The 20,265-nt window shown below is 42.0% G+C and overlaps 1 protein-coding gene across 3 annotated transcripts in view; it reads right to left on the bottom strand.

Moving 5' to 3' along the window:
* Positions 1–17,545: 17,545 nt before the first annotated feature.
* Positions 17,546–20,265, bottom strand: part of vezt (vezatin, adherens junctions transmembrane protein) — a 108,976-nt gene continuing 106,256 nt past the window's right edge. For all 3 annotated transcript variants that reach the window (XM_072562385.1, XM_072562387.1, XM_072562386.1), the window contains exons 11-12: positions 19,646–19,853; positions 17,546–18,210 (exon numbers count right to left, since the gene is read on the bottom strand). In XM_072562385.1, the coding sequence (XP_072418486.1) occupies positions 17,672–18,210; positions 19,646–19,853 (747 nt within the window). In that variant the 3' untranslated portion in view covers positions 17,546–17,671. The remainder of the gene's footprint in view (positions 18,211–19,645; positions 19,854–20,265) is intronic.

Below are 20,265 nucleotides of genomic sequence, written 5' to 3'. Positions count from 1 at the left end.
TGGGGCAAGGATGGGGCATGATTTAAATAGGGGGTGATGTGGGGCAAGGATGGGGCATGATTTAAATGGGGGTGATGTGGGGCAAAGATAGGGCATGATTTAAATAGGGGTGATGTGGGGCAAGGATGGGCATGATCTAAATAGGGGTGATGTGGGGCAAGGATGGGCATGATCTAAATAGGGGGTGATGTGGGGCAAGGATGGGGCATGATCTAAATAGGGGGTGATGTGGGGCAAAGATAGGGCATGATTTAAATAGGGGTGATGTGGGGCAAGGATGGGGCATGATCTAAATAGGGGTGATGTGGGGCAAGGATGGGGCATGATCTAAATAGGGGGTGATGTGGGGCAAGGATGGGGCATGATTTAAATAGGGGGTGATGTGGGGCAAAGATGGGGCATGATCTAAATAGGGGGTGATGTGGGGCAAGGATGGGGCATGATTTAAATAGGGGGTGATGTGGGGCAAGGATGGGCATGATCTAAATAGGGGGTGATGTGGGGCAAAGATAGGGCATGATTTAAATGGGGGTGATGTGGGGCAAGGATGGGGCATGATCTAAATGGGGGGTGATGTGGGGCAAGGATGGGCATGATCTAAATGGGGGTGATGTGGGGCAAAGATGGGCATGATCTATCCAGGGATGGGGCACAGTTTGTCCAGGGGAGGAAGGCTGACCCTCCTCCTAATTTCTGTCCATGGATGATCATGAGCACGGAGGGTACCTTGCTGCAGGAGGCTCATTGGGAGTGTTGGATCTGGTAGGGTAGAAGTTGGAAGGTCAGGGAGTGTAAGATCTGCTTCATGCAAGGTGATGGTGCAGGTAGCCCTTGACAATACAGAAGGCCCAGAGGACTGGGATCGGTATGGGTTCAGGGGCAAAATGGAGAAGTTAGTGAAAATGTGAACAGGGGCCAGTAGGGAATACAAGGTGCTCAGGACAGAATTTAATGGGTGATGGGGATTGGGGTGAACATTTTCTTTCTAACTCCAAATGCATTCTCATCTTCCTCAACTACTCCGCAATCCTGTACATTTTCAGAAAGGCAGAATCTGAGTGGGACAAGGTGTTTTATTTTGGATGGAATTAATGATTAAAATCTTGACTGAACAGGTATCTGATGTATAAGACAATTAGGATTTGAAAGAATTAACTGATATCACAAGACAAGCTCCACCCATCAGGACATAAAAGACTGTTGCTGGAAGGAGCGAGCCAGTCTCTGGTGTGCTTCAGAAATTGTTCTTAATGTTAAAAGCAGTAGTTAGTCGTTATGTGTATTCACTCTAAAGTTGAGCTGATCTCTCAAGACAGAAGTATGCATCTCAAATGCAATGTAACTAGATACTCGGGGATATCTAATAAACCTATTTATAGTCCTTATGATTAGATTTCTTACAGTGTGGAAACAGGCCCTTCGGCCCAACAAGTCCACACCGATCCTTCGAAGAGTAACCCACCCAGACACATTCCCCTACATTTACCCCTTCACCTAACACCATGAGCAATTTAACATGGCCAATTCATCTAATCTGTACAACTTTGTACAGTGGGAGGAAACCCACACAGACACGGGGAGAATGTACAAACTCCACACAGAAAGTTGCCTGAGGCGGGAATTGAACCCAGGTCTCTGGCGATGTGGGGCAGCAGTGCTAACTACTATGCCACCATGCTGCCGTAACTCTTCTGCCTCTTATAACGAGGAGATTATCCTTTCCCACATAGTATTAGTAACCTATGAATATTACAAAAAAATCAGCTAAGTGCCAATTTTGGGATTTGCATGGAGGGTTTCTCACCATGAGGTGCTGTTAGTTTTCATACACACTTCTCTGTAGCTTGCCTCATTACGTATTGTCCTCCTATATGGCTGTCTACAGCAGACACCTCAGGTCGCTGCAGCAGTATAATTGATGCTGCCTGCATTAGATCCTGTGAATCCACCAGGAAGAAAGATGCATCAACACCAGCGTCCTTGTTCAGGCCAACATCCCCAGCATTGAGGCACTGACCACCTTTGATCGATTAAGATGGACTGGGCATGTCATCCACATGACTGACACGACATTCCCCAAGCAGGTGCTATAATCCCAGCTCCGAAAAGGCAAGTAAGACCAGGCAGACAGAGGAAGCGCTTCGGTGATACTCTCAAGGCCTCACTGACAAAGTGCAGCATTCCCACAGACACGATGCAATCACTAGCCCAAGACCGTCCAAAGTGGAGTAAAAGCATTTGGAAAGGTGTTGAGCACCTCGAGACCTGCCATCAGGAGAAAATGGAAGCCCGACGAAAACAGCAAAAAGTGTCCCACCCAACCTTCCCGTGACTACCTTCTATCCCAGGTGTAAAAGAGCCTGCAGTAGCCACATCAGTCTGTACAGCTATCTATGGACTCACCTTGAGGATGGAAGCAGTCTGCAAGGGATCGCCAAGGGATGAATGAATGCCTCTCGCACTATCGTGAGCTCAGCAATGGCAACAGTACTTGCTGTTAATGGGATCTCCTTGAATTCCCAGTGCTATGTCATATTTAAAGCTTGTTATAGATTTCCAGCATCTGCAGTATTTTACCGGTATTATGAGGTCCCATGGTATTGGAGGCTGTTTATTAGCACGGATAGAGGATTGGCTAACCAACAAAGAGTTGACAGTTCCAGATGACTTTTAAATGTTGTAATTGTGCCTCATTTCTTAATCAGATTAACTGCTGTCAGTGGGGACTGCCCTTCAACTTGCACGTTGTAAGAGAGGAATGAAAACAGCTTCTGAGGGTACATTGGTGACACATGACTGCAAATACAAGTTTTACATTTCGAAATGTATTGCTACTTTACATCATTGCCTATTGACTGTCACTTAGTTGCAGCTACAAGATTAAAGCTACATTGGTTAACCATCTTTAGTGCCAGACCATGTTAGAACATTGTCTGAGGAAGTGCTACTGCTTTTCTAAGGCCCAGGATAACCTCATATCATCTCATTGTTCAATGTGGGAGCAATGCATGCTGAAAAGTCATCCAATAGTTGCAAATGTTAACATATATTTAACAACAGCAGAAGTGAAGGTAAAACCAAAAATAAATGTTGGATTTGCTTCTGGAAACAGGCAAGAGTTGCTTACGTTTCAAGCAACAACCAGTTACGGTTAATAAATTAATCACTGGCACCTGTCAACAATTGAAGCAAGTGTCAATTTACTTGTGTCCAGCTTGTGGTCCATATGCTAGACCACTCTATCAGCCATGTAAACTATAAAGCAGTCAACTCAACTCCTTATTTCTTTGAAACTACAGTATTTGTTTAAGTTTACATTTTAAAAGATTTGTCAAAGCATATTTTTTATATTAAAAATGCATCTATGTGAGACTGAGATGAAGGGCATGGGATAGAGATTATTTCAATGCAACTTTCACCCAAAATTGCACCCATTTTCAAAAGTCTTTTCCACACCTGCCCTGCTCAAACTTATTTTCATATCACTTAACACACCACCTGCTTTGGATTAGCACAACTGGGCAGGGTTTTTAAAAAAGTCATATTAATGGATGTTAGCTTTAAAAACATTTCTCTATGTTCAAATAACTTCCTGCAGTTTGATTTTGTGGTTTCTTGCAAGGTTTCTGGAAAAGTCCCAGAGGATTGGAAAGCTGCTGATCTAACACCTTTTTCTAAAAAAAAGCAGGGAGTCAAAAATAGTTGTCTGTAGGCCAGTTAGCTTAACATCTATTGTTAAAAAAATATTAGACTGTTATAATGGATGTAATAATAGAGACACATATATAGTCAAATAAAGTGAGAATGGTTTCATGAAGGGGAAATCATGTCTGACAAATTTATTACAGTTCTTTGAGAAGGTACCAAGCAAGGTACATAAAGAACAACCAGTAGATTTAACATACTTGGATTTCCAAAAGACATTTGATAGGGTATCAGGTATAAGACTATTTAACAACATAAGATCCCTTGCTCTGGGTTTCTGAAGAAGTCATATCAGACACAGCATGTTTTTTTTCTCTTTATCTCTCTCCACAGATGCTGTGAGATCTGCTGAGTTTCACCAGTATTCTCTGGTCTTGTTATAGATTTCCAGCATCTGCAGTATTTTACCGTTATTATGAGGTCCCATGGTATTGGAGGCTGTTTATTAGCACGGATAGAGGATTGGCTAACCAACAAAGAGTTGGGATAACTCCTATTCATATACCCATCCAGATGACTTTTAAATGTTGTAATTGTGCCTCATTTCTTAATATCATGTGGAGTAATGGAACATGCTGAAGACTGGCATCTGTGATGCTTGGGACCTCTGGAGGATGGAGAGATGGATCATCCACTTGGCGTTTCTGACTTAAGATGATTGGAAATACTTCAGTCTCATCCTTTTCAATGATATGCTGGGCTACCCTATCATTGAGGATGGAGATATTTGTAGAGCCCCCTCCTCCAGTGAGTTCTTTAATTCCGCACCAGCATTTACGACTGCAAGAGACAGGACTGCAAAGCTTAAACCTGCTAAGTGCATAAGAACTAGGAGCAGGAGGTGGCAATTCAGCCTGCTCTGCCATTTAATGCAATCATGGTTAATCTAATTTCTTCTTGACTTTCCTCTTCTAATCTCTTCCCATAACCCTTTAACTAATTAAAGTATGTCTCCTTAGATTTATTCAGTGTCCCGGCATCCACCACAGTCTGGGGTAGTGAATTCCATAGATTCAAAGAAGTCATTTCTTATCATTGTTATTTAAATCTGCCACCTTTTATCCTAAACTTTGACCTCTCATTCTAGATTACCCCACATGAGGGAACATATGCCAGATCTCTGCTTCATCAATCCCCTTTAGCATGTTATATACCTCAATTAAATCTTCTCAACTTGCATCAGTATAGACCTATATGGCTCAATCTCTCCTCATAAGATAAACCTTTCATCTCCGGAGTTAATCTAGGGAACATTCTCTGAACGGCCACCAATGCAATTATATCATTCCACAGGCGAGAGGATCAAAACCGTACACAGTATTCCATTTGTGGTGTCACAAATGTCTTGTGTAGTTACAACAACCCACCCTAATTTTATATTTCATTCTTTTAGCAATAAATGCTTCAATTCCATTTGGTCTCTTCATTACCTGCATACCAGCATTTTGTGATTCATCTTCAAGGGCCCTCAGATCCCTCTGCATCAAAGAAATTTGAGATTTCTCTTCATTTACATAATAAGTTGTCTTTTTATTCTCCCAACCAAAATGAAAAACCTCACACTTATCAACATTACATTACATCTGCGAATTTTGGTTCATCATTTAACCTAACAATATCAATTTTTAAATGTTTAATTTCTTCATCACAATTTACGCTCCCACCTACTTCAGTGTCATCTGCAAATTGGCTATCATACTATTTCCTTAATAATGGATTCCAACAATTTCTCAATGACAGTCCTTTCTGGGCAGCTATGTTATCAAAACACCACTCGAGAGCTCAAACAGACCAACATTTACTCCAGTGATTATATTAAAAATCTGTTAAAAATCAGCTACCAAGGCATCCAAGTCATCTCCCCTTTGAAGGGGAACCATTGCTCAATGACAGATTTGTGGCAAAAACTTTCAGTTCAGTCTATTCTGCCCAGCTTTGCTCTTGGTCCATTGAAGTCAGTTCACCACCAATTGATTTTTCTTATGCTGGATCTACTATTGTCATTTTCCTTCATCATCGTAAACTTCCAATACAATGATCACGAGTCTATTAAATATTTCCCTCAATAAGATGATCCACTTCAAGAACCATGGCCAGTATATTATTTCTTCTTGGACTGGATACATATCGCTGCAGGAAACCTTCCCGAACATAATCGCTGTATATATTTGGGTAATTACAGATTCTCATTATAACTATTCTATAATGTTTCTCTATAATTTTTCTGATCTGTCGTTCTGCATCTTTCCGATTAATCTGAGTGGGCAAAAACTTGGCATATAGAGTCATAGAGATGTACAGCATGGAAACAGACCCTTTGGTCCAACTCTCCCTTGCCAACCAGATACCCTAACCTAATCTAGTTCCATTTGTCAGCACCTGGCCCATATCCCTCCAAACCCTTCCTATTCATATCCACATCCAGATGCCTTTTACATGTTGTAATTGTACCAGCCTCCACCACTTCCTCTGGCAGCTCATTCCACACACGCACTGCCCTCTGTGTGAAGAAGTTGCCCCTTAGACCCTTTTATATCTTTCCCCTCTGACCCTAAACCTAAGCCCTCTAGTTCTGGACTCCCTCACCCCAGGAGAAAGACCTTGTCTGTTTACCCTATCCATGCCCCTCATGATTTTATAAACCTCGATAACTTCACCCCTCAGTCTCTGATACTCCAGGGAAAATAGCCCCAGCCTATTCAGCCTCTCCCTGTAGCTAAAATCCTCCAACTATGGCAACATTCTTGTAAATTTTCACAATTTCACAACATCGTTGCGATAGGAAGACCAGAGCTGCACGCAATATTCCAAAAGTGGCCGAACCAATGTCCTGTACAGCTGCAACATGACCTCCCAACCCCTATACTCAATGCTGAATTACATTGTGGGAAAATGTGAGCTTAAGCACTGTGGCAGGAAAAAAAATGAAGGGGTGTGTATATTATTTAAACTGTGAAAAAACTGCAGAAAGTTGCAGCTCTGATGGATTTTGACTTCCTTGTCCATGGATCACAAAAAGCCAGCATCCAAATTCAGTGGGTAATAGGAAAAGCAAATAGAACAATGGCCATTATCTCAAAAGGAATGTAGTATAAAAATAGGGAGGTCTTGCTAAAACTATACAAGCCACTGCAAACAGTTTTGGGCCCCTTATTCAAGGAAGGATACACTACACTGGAGCCAGTACAAAGGTTGATCCAAATGGAGGACTGTCAAAAGAGTTCCGGGCAATGAAAGGTGACATAGTTAAAATAGGAGAAAGTGAGGACTGCAGATGCTGGAGATCAGAGCTGAAAATGTGTTGTTGGAAAAGCGCAGCAGGTCAGGCAGCATCCAAGGAGCAGGAGAATCGACGTTTCGGGCATGAGCCCTTCTTCAGGAATGAGGAAAGTGTGTCCAGCAGGCTAAGATAAAAGGGAGGGAGGAGGGACTTAGGTGGAAGGAGGTTAAGGTGAGGGTGATAGGCCGGAGTGGGGGTGGGGGCGGAGAGGTCAGGAAGATGATTGCAGGTTAGGAAGGCGGTGCTGAGTTCGAGGGTTGGAACTGAGACAAGGTGGGGGGAAGGGAAATGATTCTGAGTTTCTTCATTTCCCCTCCCCCACCTTGTCTCAGTCCCAACCCTCGAACTCAGCACCACCTTCCTAACCTGCAATCTTCTTCCTGACCTCTCCGCCCCCCACCCCCACTCCAGCCTATCACCCTCACCTTAACCTCCTTCCACCTATCGCATTTCCAACGCCCCTTCCCCAAGTCCCTCCTCCCTTTTATCTTAGCCTGCTGGACACACTTTCCTCATTCCTGAAGAAGGGCTCATGCCCGAAATGTCGATTCTCCTGCTCCTTGGATGCTGCCTGACCTGCTGCGCTTTTCCAGCAACACATTTTCAGCACATAATTAAAATATACAAGATTCTTATAGTCTTGCCAGGGTAGGTGTAGAAATGCTGTTACTGCTTTTGAGCAATTCCAGAACCAGAAGGTATAGATTTCAGAGTAAGAGGCTCCCTTTTAAGAGAGCAATTAGGAATAATTTCTTCTGCGGTTTGAGAAACTGGAATTCTTTACCACAGAGGTCTGTTGAGGTTGGATCATTATATTCAAGACCTGAAGAAAGATCAGCAAACAATAAGGAAATAAAATGTTTAGGGGAAAAGGCATGAAAGTGGTGTTGAACATTACCAGATCAGCCATTATCTCACTGAATGGTGGAGCAGACTCAATGGGCTGAATGGCCTTCTGCACCTCCTAAATGGTTTAAGGTTGTTTATATTTATCCTTAGGAGACTTATTATTAGATTCCTTACAATGTGGAAACAGGCCCTTCGGCCCAACAAGTCCACACCGACCCTCCGAAGAGTAACCCACCCAGACCCATTTCCCTCTGACTAATGCACCTAACACTACGGGCAATTTAGCATGGCCAATTCACCCAACCTGCACATGTTTGGACTGTGGGAGGAAACCGGAGCACCCTGAGGAAACCCACGCAGACACAGGAAGAATGTACAAACTCCACACAGGCAGTCGCCCGAGGCTGGAATCGAACCTGGGACCCTGGTGCTGTCTTATAGCTTGAACCTGTTGTTGTGGAGAAAATAGTGGAAGCTCACATCCTTTTAAAACTTATTGCAATATCAATAAATTTATACATGTAAGGTGCCTTCACCTCATGTTAGATCAATATTTACTAATGCAGCTCCCATAACTCATGCCAATAAACCTTGAGAAGTTGCTGCACTTATTAATAAATGCATGTTTCTTAAAACTACCAAAGAAAAAATATACCCATGACAATGATTGTTGCAAACTCCTCCTGCTTTTGATTGCTGCAATATGTAAGAATGTACCATCTCACACATGAATAGTCCAAAAGGAAGATGTTTTGATGGGGAAGGCTCTGGCTTAACAACATCATCAGACATTAATGTTCTGTGAAACTTAAGTTCTTTGGAATTAGCACTGGGAGCTCATACAGACACAGTGGTTCCAAAGCTTGTTAGCCTGTAAGTACTATTTACATTTCTATTGCAGTTCACAGGAATCGGATTGTTGGAACAAATCATTTAAAACTTGCATAGACGCACTTCATTATGTGGCTTCGTTGCCTCTGTAAGCTGCTGCCGAGAATACTGAAGTTATTCATTGCATCTGGGCTTCGTTTCAAGGGTGTTTTTAAGGCCCAATTCTAAGATGCAAGAAATCTAGGATGTAATATTTGGCAAATTTCAGAAAATTATTCATTCCAAACAATCTTTCATTGTTTTGGCATTTTAAGTGTTGGCTTCTTTAAAGTTGAAGGTGTTCTTGAAGAATCACCAGCAGGACACAACCCGAAAGAGACTGATGTGATGTCTCAGATTATCAGTCACTTTAAAACCAATCTCTTCTGATCTTACTCAGCCAAGACATTATTCAATAACACAGAATATAGAACATAACAGCGCATTTCAGCCCTCGATATGCGCTGACCTGTGGAACCAATCTGAAGCCCATCTATCCTACACTATTCCATTTATTTATCCAATGACCATTTAAAAGTCCTTAAAGTTGGCGAGTCTACTACTGTTGCAGGCAGTCTGTTCCACGCCCCTACTATTCTCTGAGTAAAGAAACTACCTCTGATATCTGTCCTATATCTATCACCCCTCAATTCAAAGCCATGTCCCCTTGTGCTAGCCATCACCATCTGAGGAAAAAAGGCTCCCACTGTCCACCCTATCTAACCCTCTGATGATCTTATATGCCTCAATTAAATCATCTCTCTAATGAAAATAGCCTCAGGTCCCTAGCCTTTCCTCATAAGGCCTTCCCTCCATACCAGGCAACATCCTAGTAAATCTCCTCTCCATCCTTCCTATAATGCGGTGACCAGAACTGTATGCAATACTCCAAGTGCAGCCGCACCAGAGGTTTGTACAGCTGCATGATCTCGTGACTCTGAAACTCAATCCCTCTACCAATAAAAGCTAGCACACTGCATGCCTTCTTAACAAATCTATCAACCTGGGTGGCAACTTTCAGGGATCTATGTACATGGACACAGATCTCTCTGCTCTTCTACACTACCAACAATCTTACCATTAGCCCAGTACTTTTATTCCTGTTGCTCCTTCAAAGTGAACCACCTCACACTTCTACGCATTAAACTCCATTTGCCATCTCTCAGCCCAGTTCTGCAGCTTATCTATGTCCCTCTGTAACTTGCAACATTCTTCAACACTCCACAACTCCACTGAACTTAGTGTCATCTGCAAATTTACTAACCCATCCTTCTACACCCTCATCTAGGTCATTAATAAAAATGACAAACAGCAGTGGCCCCAAAGCAGATTTTTATGATACACCATTAGTAACTGAACTTCAGGATAAATATCTCTCATCAACCACCACCCTCTGTCTTCTTTCAGCTAGCCAATCTCCGATCCAAACCGCTAAATCACTCTCAATCCCATGCCTAATGTTTACTGTCAGTGTTTAGATGCTAGCTTGTTAAGGTGAAGGTATTCTTATTGTTTCTCATGAAAAATAAGATTTTAAATCACTGTCAATCCACCACAAGAGAGCTTGAGTTTGAAAATACATGACTATCAAATATATTCATGTTTTTTAGTTAGCTGCACATTCCTATGACTCTAAAATGAAGTATCATTGATCATCAATTTCTTCATAAATTAACAAAACTAATTCCAAAGATTTCAATGAGTGTCCTTATATCAAAAAGGTATTTCAGCCTACAGTCATGGCCAGTCTTGAGGGCAGGACTGGTTTTGAGTATAATGATTTAATAGTGTCACCAAAGATCATGAAAATTTGAGTATGTCAAAACATAACTCACACTTAAATTTCTGTTTGCATTGGTTACACTGACATTGGGCTAATTTTGCCAAGAAAACAAATCAGATTGAGTGGAAGCATAATGCATACATCTTTCAAACTGGAGCCTACTTAAGGAGCTGCCCCACCAAAATTGGAAAATTTTCACATCTGTCTTCTGTTGTGCCAGGGACCAGGCTGATCATTTCGAGCTGAACATACGTTACTTCTGCATTTGCGGAGTTAACCCCAAGCTTACAGTCAGCCACTGCGATATTGTTGACATTACTTTGCCATAGTGGGCACAGAGACTCTGGTTTCACAATGGTCAATCAGTAAATCTTGACACCTATAGCCTGACATCTTACCTTTGGAACTGCAAGTTGCAGAATCACCATACTAAGTGATTAAAGTGATAATTAAATATCAGTATTTATACTTTGCAGAAATGATGATTTTTGTCCATGTGTTTAAACAGCATAATCTATATTTCCCCTCAAGACTGTAAAAAGTAGCAATCATGAATTATTCAAGGATGTGTGACTGACTCCTTCCTCAATTTTCCTTCAGCAAGATGCTGGAAGCTGTTTGTTAGGACTAGCATTTGTATAGCACCTTTCACAGCCACAGAATTGCCAAACCACCTTATGACCTTTTGAAATGTAGTCACTCTCATAGGCAGTCAATTTGCGCACAGAAAGCACCCACAAAGAACAATGAGATAATGACTGGTCTGTTTTAGTGACTTTTGGTTGAGTAATAAAGATTGTCCAGGACATTGCTGCGAAATCCGCTGACCCTCTTTGATCAACAGATATTTTGAGCAAGATTAGATTTCAAAATCATGAGTGGACTAGACAGAACACATAGTGAGAAGCTATTCCCGCTTACATATGTGGATTTAAAACTAAGGTAGGATGCAGAGGGGATAAATATTTTCACTCAGTGAGTCATTAGGGTATGGAATGCACTGCTTGGAATTGTGGTGGAATCAAGTTCAATTGAGGCATTCAAAGGGCACTGAGAGATTATTTGGTTAGAAATAGTGTGCAAGGCTATGGGGAAAAGGCAGGAGAGTGACACAAGATAATAGGATTGGTGCAGGCAAGATGTGTCACAATAACTGCGATACTTTGCATTTTTGAGAGGGGGCAGATGGTGCCTCAGTTTAACATCACAGCTGAAAGATAGCACGTCTGACAGTGCAGCAGCCCCATGTTGCAGCTTGGAATGTCAGGCCATATTTTTATGCTCTCGTTTCTGAAGTGGTACTTGTATCCATGATCTTCAAACTCAGTTGCAAGAGTGCTAGCTATTGTTCTACAGCTGACACTGAAGTCACACAGCAATCTCCTTGATAGCTTGGCTGAGATGAAGTCAAATTTTTGGTTAATTGTGCAATGTGTAGAGCTGATGGGGCTGAAATCATTGGTAGGATGAAGAGATTGCAAAAGGGAAACAGGACTGAAGCTGATCACAGAATTAGGGATTTGTGTAAGGTTTGTAAAGTAGAGGGAGTGATCACGGGTTGTTGTACGAGCTGAGCAGAATGGCGGCAGTTCCACTTAAAACAAGTTAAGCACTTATGGAAGTTGGAAGGGCAGCGAGGGTAGCAGTAGAATAATGGAGTTGAGAGATAACAAACCAGCAGTGCAAATTGTTTGACCCCATTCCTGTAGCACATTGGATCATAATATTTCATTGCTCCTGTCACACCGCACACATAGGCATGTATATGCACATCGATATTTCACCACTGGCACACAGTAGCAGCAATGTACAATCAAGAAGACACACTATAGCAACTCACCAAGGCTGCTCTGATAGCACCTTCAAAACCATGACTTCTACCACCTAGAAGGACAAGAGCAGCTGATACATGGAAACACGACCAGCGGGAAGTTCTCCTCCAAGCCTACACCATCCTAACTTAGAATTTTATTACTGTTTCTGCACTGGTACTGAATGAAAAGTGTGGAATACCCTTCCTTACACATTGTGGATGTACCTTGACCCTAAACACCACTGTGGCTCAAGTGGCTTAACATCAACTTCAGTAATAAAGGTTGGACAACAAGTTATGGTTTAGCCAGTAGCACCCATATCCCATGAAGGAATAAAGAAAACAATATTTCTGCAAACTGTCTGGTATGGGGAACCCTGTTTTTTTAAACACTACCCTGCCAAGAAACAATGAGCTTAGTTGCGAAACCTCCTTAAACACCATTGAGAGAAGTCATTTAGATTAGCAGACATAAAGGATGAAAATATTTCTAGTTATTCCATTCCGATCTGAAATCTATTTCTACTCAGTATTGTTTAGTACTGCACCTACCACACAATACAGCTGACCTGACATTGGAAACTCTATGAAAATTAGACAGCAGTATCATTCAATTTCAGTTAGCTGTGATGTCAAATTCTTAAGGGCTGAAGTGTGTTTGTAAATTATTTATAATACAACAGTGATCAGATTTGTGTAAAATCTTTACACGTGCTAATCTAAATCACTGACTGATTTACTCCGAATAGGTAAATTCTGTTAAAATGACGCCTGTAGAAATATTAGACAAAAATGACACCCAGTCTTTTCTGTTCATACAAAAATATTGCCCCTACAACCAAAAATTAATTTATTCACTAATTTTACTGGGGATGCAGTTGCAAATAAACTGTCCCTGTATGGCATTTTGGAAATATTTTTGTATATGATTTTATGAAATATTCCAAGTTGTTATACTGGCTTCCTTTGCTTTAGAAGAGCAAATTTCTTGATAGGTTAGACAAAAATATGGTAAAACAAGAATGGATATCCTGAAATCTCTTGCACTATTTACAACTGAAATACTGGACAAAGAAAAAATGTCATTTAAGCCAATTTTATTTCACAGCAATTTGTAAAAGTAGCACAATCCACAAAAGGCAATAAAATCATTGGTTCTGAAATAAATTGCATTTTCCTTAATCATCAGCTAAGTGGGGAAGCAAGTCAAAACTTTGTTTAAGCTTAATTTAGAAAATGAATTGTATTTCTTTGGGAATCCCCAGTGTCAATGACTAAGTCAGGATTTGTTGCCCACCTGATGTAGGAACATAGGTACAAGAGTAGGCCATTCAGCCCCTCAAGCCTGTTCCGTCTTTCAAAGAGATCACAGCCGGTATGTGACCTAAGTCCATATATCCTAATACCTTTACTTAACAAAATAAAATCTATCTCGGTTTTAAAATTAACAATTTACATATTAAAGAGCCAAAACCAGCAAACCCATTCTAAAAGATGAATGACTTAACAATCTAGGTTTGTTCAGTATATCATTTCAGCTGCATGAGACTGTAATCTTTTGCTATAATTTCTGTGTCTTATAGTCCTACTTCACAATCACTTTGGGGTGGCGGGGTGGCTCAGTGGTTAGCACTGCTGCCTCACAGTGCCAGGGTCCCAGGTTTGATTCCAGCCTCGGGTGACTGTCTGTGTAGAGTTTGCACATTCTCCCAGTGTCTGCATGGGTTTCCCCTGGGTGCTCCGGTTTCTTTGCACAGTCCAAAGATGTGCGGGCCAGGTGAATTGGCCATGCTAAATTGCCCCTAGTGTTAGGTGAAGGGGTAAATGTAGGGGAATAGGTCTGGGAAGGTTGCATGAGTCGGAGGGAAATGGGTCTGGGTGAGTAACTCTGCGGAGGGTCAGTGTGGACTGGTTGGGCCAAAGGGCCTGTTTCCACACTGTCGGGAATCTAATCTAATCTAATCACCTGAAGAAGAAGCAGTGCTTTGAAAGCTAGTGCTTCCAAATAAACCTGTTGGACTATTTTAACTTTGTCCATCCTAGTCCAACACCAGCTCCTCCAAATCATCACCTATACACATTGCCATTTGTGGAAGTTCCAAATGTCTACACTTTCTGTGAAGAAGGGCTTCCTAACTTCTCTCCTGAACAGTCGGACTCTAATTCTCAGACTATGCCCCCTAGTTCTAGAGACCCCAATCATTGGAATTACGGTAGTTAAAAAAGAAACTATCTTTTCTGTTCATATCTTGAAGACTTTGATGAGATTACCATTTAATTTTCTAAACTCCACAGAAAACAGACCAAATTTGTTTTATTTCTCCTCGTGACCTAATTTTTGAAATCCAGATATTATTCTTGTAAATTTACATTGGATTCCTTCCGAGGTCAGTATATCCTTCCATAGGTACGGTGCCCATATCTGCTCACAGTAACTTCAAGTGCAATCTAACCAGACGTTTGTGTAACCGCAGCATAACTTCTGCATCTTGTACTCCAGTCCTCTATATATAACAGCCAGCATTCTGTTAGCTTTCCCTGATTATTTCCTGCACCTGTTCATGACATTTTAAAGAATTATGCACCTGAACTCCCAAGTCTCTTTGGACATCAACTGTATTTAACTTCATACCATCCAGAAAGTACCCTGTTCTATTCCTTTTCGGTCTAAGATGGATTGCATCACACTTGACTGCATTGAACTCCATCTGCCACAGTTGTGCCCATTCACTTATTCTATCAATTTCCCTTTATAAGTTTATGCTATTATCTAAACTGTTGACAGTTCTGCCTCATGTTGTCTCATCAGCAAATTTGTATATATGGCACTCTACACTGTTATCCGAGTCATGAATAAATAATGGAAATGATCAAAGGCTCTAACACCGACCCTCATGGGCCACCGCCATCTCCCGTGCCAAAGAAGTCTTCAGCGTCCTGTCTCTACGACTACCGCGCCATTGTGCTTACATCCATCATCGTGAAGTGTTTCAAGAGGCTCATGATGAAGCATATTACGACCCTGCTGCCCCCTCACTGGGCACCCTGCAGTTCGTGTATCGATCAAACCGCTCAACAGATGACGCCATCTCCACCACTCTCCATCTGGCCCTCACCCATCTGGAGGAGGAGGATATCTATGTCAGATTACTGCTTACAGACTTCAGTTCTGCATTTAACACTATCGTTACTCAGCAGCTGCTGGTCCTAAATACCTTCCTTTGTAACTGGATCCTGAACTTCTGACTGGGAGACCTCAGTCAATCCAGATTGGGAACAGCATCTCCAACACCATCTCACTGAGCATCAGGGCCCCCCAAGGCTGTGTGCTCAGACCACTGTTGCTCACCCTGCTGACACAGGTCGAATCACACCATCACGTTTGCTAATGATAGAATGTAGTGGGCCTCATCAGCACGAATGAATCAGCATACAAAGAGGAGGTGCAGCAGCTAACAGACTGGTGCAGAGCCAACAACCTGTCTCTGAATGTGGACAAGACGAAAGAGATGGTTGTTGACTTCAGGAGGGCACGGAGCGACCACTCTCCGCTGGACATCAATGGCTACCCCTTGGAGATCGTGTAAAAGCACCAAATTTCTTGGCGTACACCTGGCAGAGAATCTCACCTGGATCCTCAACACCAACTCCATAGCCAAAAAAGCTCAGCAGCGTCTCTACTTCCTGTGCAGGCTGAGGAAAGTCCACCGCCCACACCCCAACCTCACCGCATTCTACAGAGGGTTCATTGAAAATACCCTGAGCTTTACACCTTAACAATCTACAGTCCCAGAAAATAATAGACAGGATAAATGCATGGCCTGAGAGATGGCGCAGGAGGCAGAAGTTCAGATTTTTGGGAAATTGACATCAGTTCTGGGGGAGGACGGTCTACACCTGGGTTGGACTGGAACCAATGTCCTTCGGTGCTTTTGCCCAATCAGTCAATGGTTGGGCAACTTAGATTAGCTTTTCTCAAAACAGACCAAAGAAGAAATAAATAAAAAATAGAAACGTACCTTCAATGCTACAAAAAAAACCTAATCTTTTTATCTGGAAAAGAAAGTCCCACTGAAATGCTGGCTGCAACTGCATCCTTTGAAAATAATAACAGTTAAAGTCATAGACTGTGATTAAAGGATGTGTATGGAACCTCTCAAATTGAGGATGGCCATACTGTGACAGGATTCAATGTTTTCATGACTTTATCAACGTATTAGAAGAACACAAAATGAGATCACCTTCCCTCAGGTCTGTGGCTGTCAAGCCCATAAAATATGTTTGTCCAGTGACGATGATGTTCTGCTTTGAGCAGTGCTGAGTGGGGACTGTGATTGGTGTGTGCTCACTATTATTGAGTGAGGGCTTGACACTCCATTTTTTGTGTTTTGCATCTTGTTGGTAACTTGTGAATGGCTGAAGAAAGTTACTGAAATACTTTGTGACATTGATCATTGATGTAGACAGGTGATGCTAGAGTTTAAACTACTTGCTTCTTATATTTGAAAAGTTAATTTAAAAAATTCCCAGCTGCAAGTGTAATCTTGTTGATGGGACATTATCGCCTCAATTCATGACCGGATTGTTCACCATTAAGACCAGCATTGGTTGCCCACCCCAAATTCGCAAATATAATTGCCTGGCTTGTCAAGATACTTCAGCAGACACAGCAATCCAATAGTTTCATCATCACTCTAACTGAAATCTAATTTTAATGCATGTCTATACCTGTTAAAAATGAAAATCAAACTCTCAAACAGCAGTGGGAGGTGAATTCATTATCTTTGGATTTGTGCGCACCTCAGCTACTCAGCTGTTTTTACACTACAATGTTTTCACTTGGTACATCATCAGAGACCAGATGCAGAGAGGTAAGGTGCATTCGGTACTACTGGGATTACACAGAGTATTGTGTCTTCCCTTAAGAAGTTCATGCATAGGTTGAAAGGGTTTCTAACTTGTTTCCTTAGAATCTATCAAATTAATTCTTCACGCAAGGTAGGAATACAGTAATGTAGTCAGAGGAAACAATGCAAGTTGCTGCAGAATAGGTTGTGAAGGGCTCATGCCCGAAACGTCGATTCTCCTGCTCTTTGGATGCTGCCTGACCTGCTGCCCTTTTCCAGCAACACATTTTCAGCACAGAATAGGTTGTTCCAACATTCAACAGCATCCAAGTGTTTCATTCACCACAGAGAATTCTCATTATATCCTTTTGTTTACAGTGAAAATTCATACAGCCAGGTACAAAATATACACTTTACTGAACAAAATTATTCACTACCATGTTACACAGAATACTTTCTGCATCACAGTTCTGACCTGCTTTTAAGTATTAAAGAAAGCTTAGCATGCTCCAATCACTCTGCATTTATGGAGGTCCAGAATTTACACATTCAACATCTATATTCTCATCTTCCTCTTCCTCCTCCTCATCATCCCCAAATGTCTGTTCTGATAAATGAGCAAAGCTGTGAGAGCGAGCAGCAACCTGGGCAGCAAGAGCTGAGGCAAATCGGAGGACAACTGGCCCATGTCTTTCAGCAAGTCCCTGTTGAACAGCTGTCTGCAGCTGCTCAGATGCAGCTGGCTGTGAATTTTCTTGCTTTTGTATGGAACTGTCTGCAGTCTCTGAGCAGCAAACCAAGCATCCACTTACAACACCCGTGCTGATAGTGTCACTTGGATCAGCATCTTTGCTGCCAACCAGATGTACATCAATGCAGTCTGGACCTCTTCCTCTGCAACATTCTTGGTTATCCATCAAGCAATCTAGTTGATTGGCATCTATCCCTTGGGGGCTGTCATCACGAACTTTATGGCATTCTACATTTGCGTCTGCCTCCTGACATTCCAGTGGGACTCCCTCCAGCTGCATAATGTCTGCAGATGAAACTGTTTTCAGCGCAGCTATGAAAGAAGTTTTGAAGAGTGACAGGGTTAGATTCTTACATTACCATTTTTTAAACATGATAAATTCTTAATAAAAATCCCATGTTGATCATTTTATAGTGTTAATGTTGCAAAATGTATCTGTCTTGTTCACCTGTCACATCCCTTTTCTATTTTGAATTACTCACATTGCAACTCTTGCTTTATTTGAGCTAGAGCAATGACAGCTGTAGAAAAGGATGGGACCCTGCACTAGCAATGAAATCAGATGCCCAATAACAGACTTCAGACCCAGTTAAACAATTTATCTCCCAGCATGGCTTTCTTCATTGCTGAAATGAAACAATATCAACTGTGGCTCAGTGGAAAGCACTCTCACCTCTGAGATTAGGTGGTCAAGGTTTCAAGCCCCACTTCTGACAGCTAAGTGCCCCTCCAGGTTAAAATTTCAGCAGGGTACCAAGACAGTGTTACACAGTCTAATATGCCCTCTTAGGTGCATGTAAATAATTCCACAATATTATTTGAGGATGATTGGAGGAGTTCTCCCTAGTGTCCTGCAACATCACTAAACTGCATTTCAGTAAAAACAACTGCCTGATTGCTAATCATTGTTATTTATAATTGCATTCGAATCACACAGAAGGCCAACATGTGGTCCTATCCTGTTGTACTGCCTTTTTGAAAGAGCTATTAAATTAGTTCTATTCCAGTCGTGACGATAACAGGGTCAGCCTGGTGGACCTCATAGAATGATTAGGTTAATCTGGTCCTGGCTGACAGTTAACAACAGGAGGGTCAGACATCCTGTTCACTCTGTGAGCTGGCTGTGAGTGATCAGTGTTAAGGACTCTCCATGTGTAAATAAAGGGTGATTGGTGACTGGATACCTGCCTCTGTGAAGTTATTTCAATTCTTTGCCCATTTCTCATAACTTTGTTTTTGTAATAATATTCGTTGCTTCAAATTCAGATTTCCCTACAAGAAAAGACATTGCTTTGTTCCCAGGGTGTTGTCTGTGGGAGTACCATCTCAAGGGTTGGAATTTGTGAAATAGGCTCACCACCACCTTCTCAGGGCAACTGAGGGTAATAAACCAGAGGTCCAGGCTCTGGGGAGACTGGTTTAAATCCCACCACAACTGGTGGAATTTAAATTCAGTTAACAAATCTGGGAGTGAACTTTAGGGAAGGAACTCCGCCATTCTTATCCCTTCTGGCCTATAGGTGACTCCAGATCCATAGTCACACTACGGTTGACTCTTAACTGCACTCTGAAATGGCCAAGCAAGGGCAGTTAGGAATGGACAACCAATGCTGGACTTGGCAGCGACATGCACATGCCATGCAAGATTAAAGGGTGACAACAACAAGAACTGTGTCAGCACTTTGCATAGTTCATAAACAATTACAAAAATTCTAACAACTCAACAGGAGGAAATGCTATTGCTCACCATAATCGTTGAAGAGTAGCTGTTTCCACTTTTGCCTCTCCAGTTCAGAGGCCTTGAACCCCAACACACTTTTCAGCTCCTGAAGCATTCTCCTGGATTCCTCCCTCTCTTGCCTCTCCTTCTCTTCTTCCTCTTGTGACAAGTATTTCAACAAGCCCCCTCTAAAATCTCCATCTGAATCAGATTCTTCTACGTAAGCCTCAAGTTCCTGGAGTCAACAGATAGAAAGAGACAGAGTGATCTAGCTGGTAGATTTGAACCCCAGGTGCCAGGGTCGAGGATATCTCAGACTGGATGCAAAACGTTCTCAAGCAGGAGGGTCATCCGGGAGAAGTAATTGTGCACATTGGCATAAATGATATAGGTCAAAATAGGGATGAGATCCTGTGGAGTGATTATAGAGGGGTAGAAAGAGTTAAACACCAGGATATTGTTGGTGATAATCTCCAGATTACTTCCATGCCATGTGCTAGTGAAGGTAAGAACAGGAGGATATGGCAGATTAATGTGTGGCTGAAGAATTGGTGCAGGGGGCAGGGATTCAGGTTTTTAGATCATTGGGATCATTTCTAGGACAGAAGTGACCTGTTCAAGAGGGAGGGGTTGCACTTGAACTGGAG

This window comes from Chiloscyllium punctatum, chromosome 44, assembly GCF_047496795.1.
Source record: "Chiloscyllium punctatum isolate Juve2018m chromosome 44, sChiPun1.3, whole genome shotgun sequence".
Classification (NCBI taxonomy): domain Eukaryota; kingdom Metazoa; phylum Chordata; class Chondrichthyes; order Orectolobiformes; family Hemiscylliidae; genus Chiloscyllium; species Chiloscyllium punctatum.
Note: the sequence above shows the minus strand (reverse complement) of the source record. Positions and strands in the feature narration are given on the sequence as shown.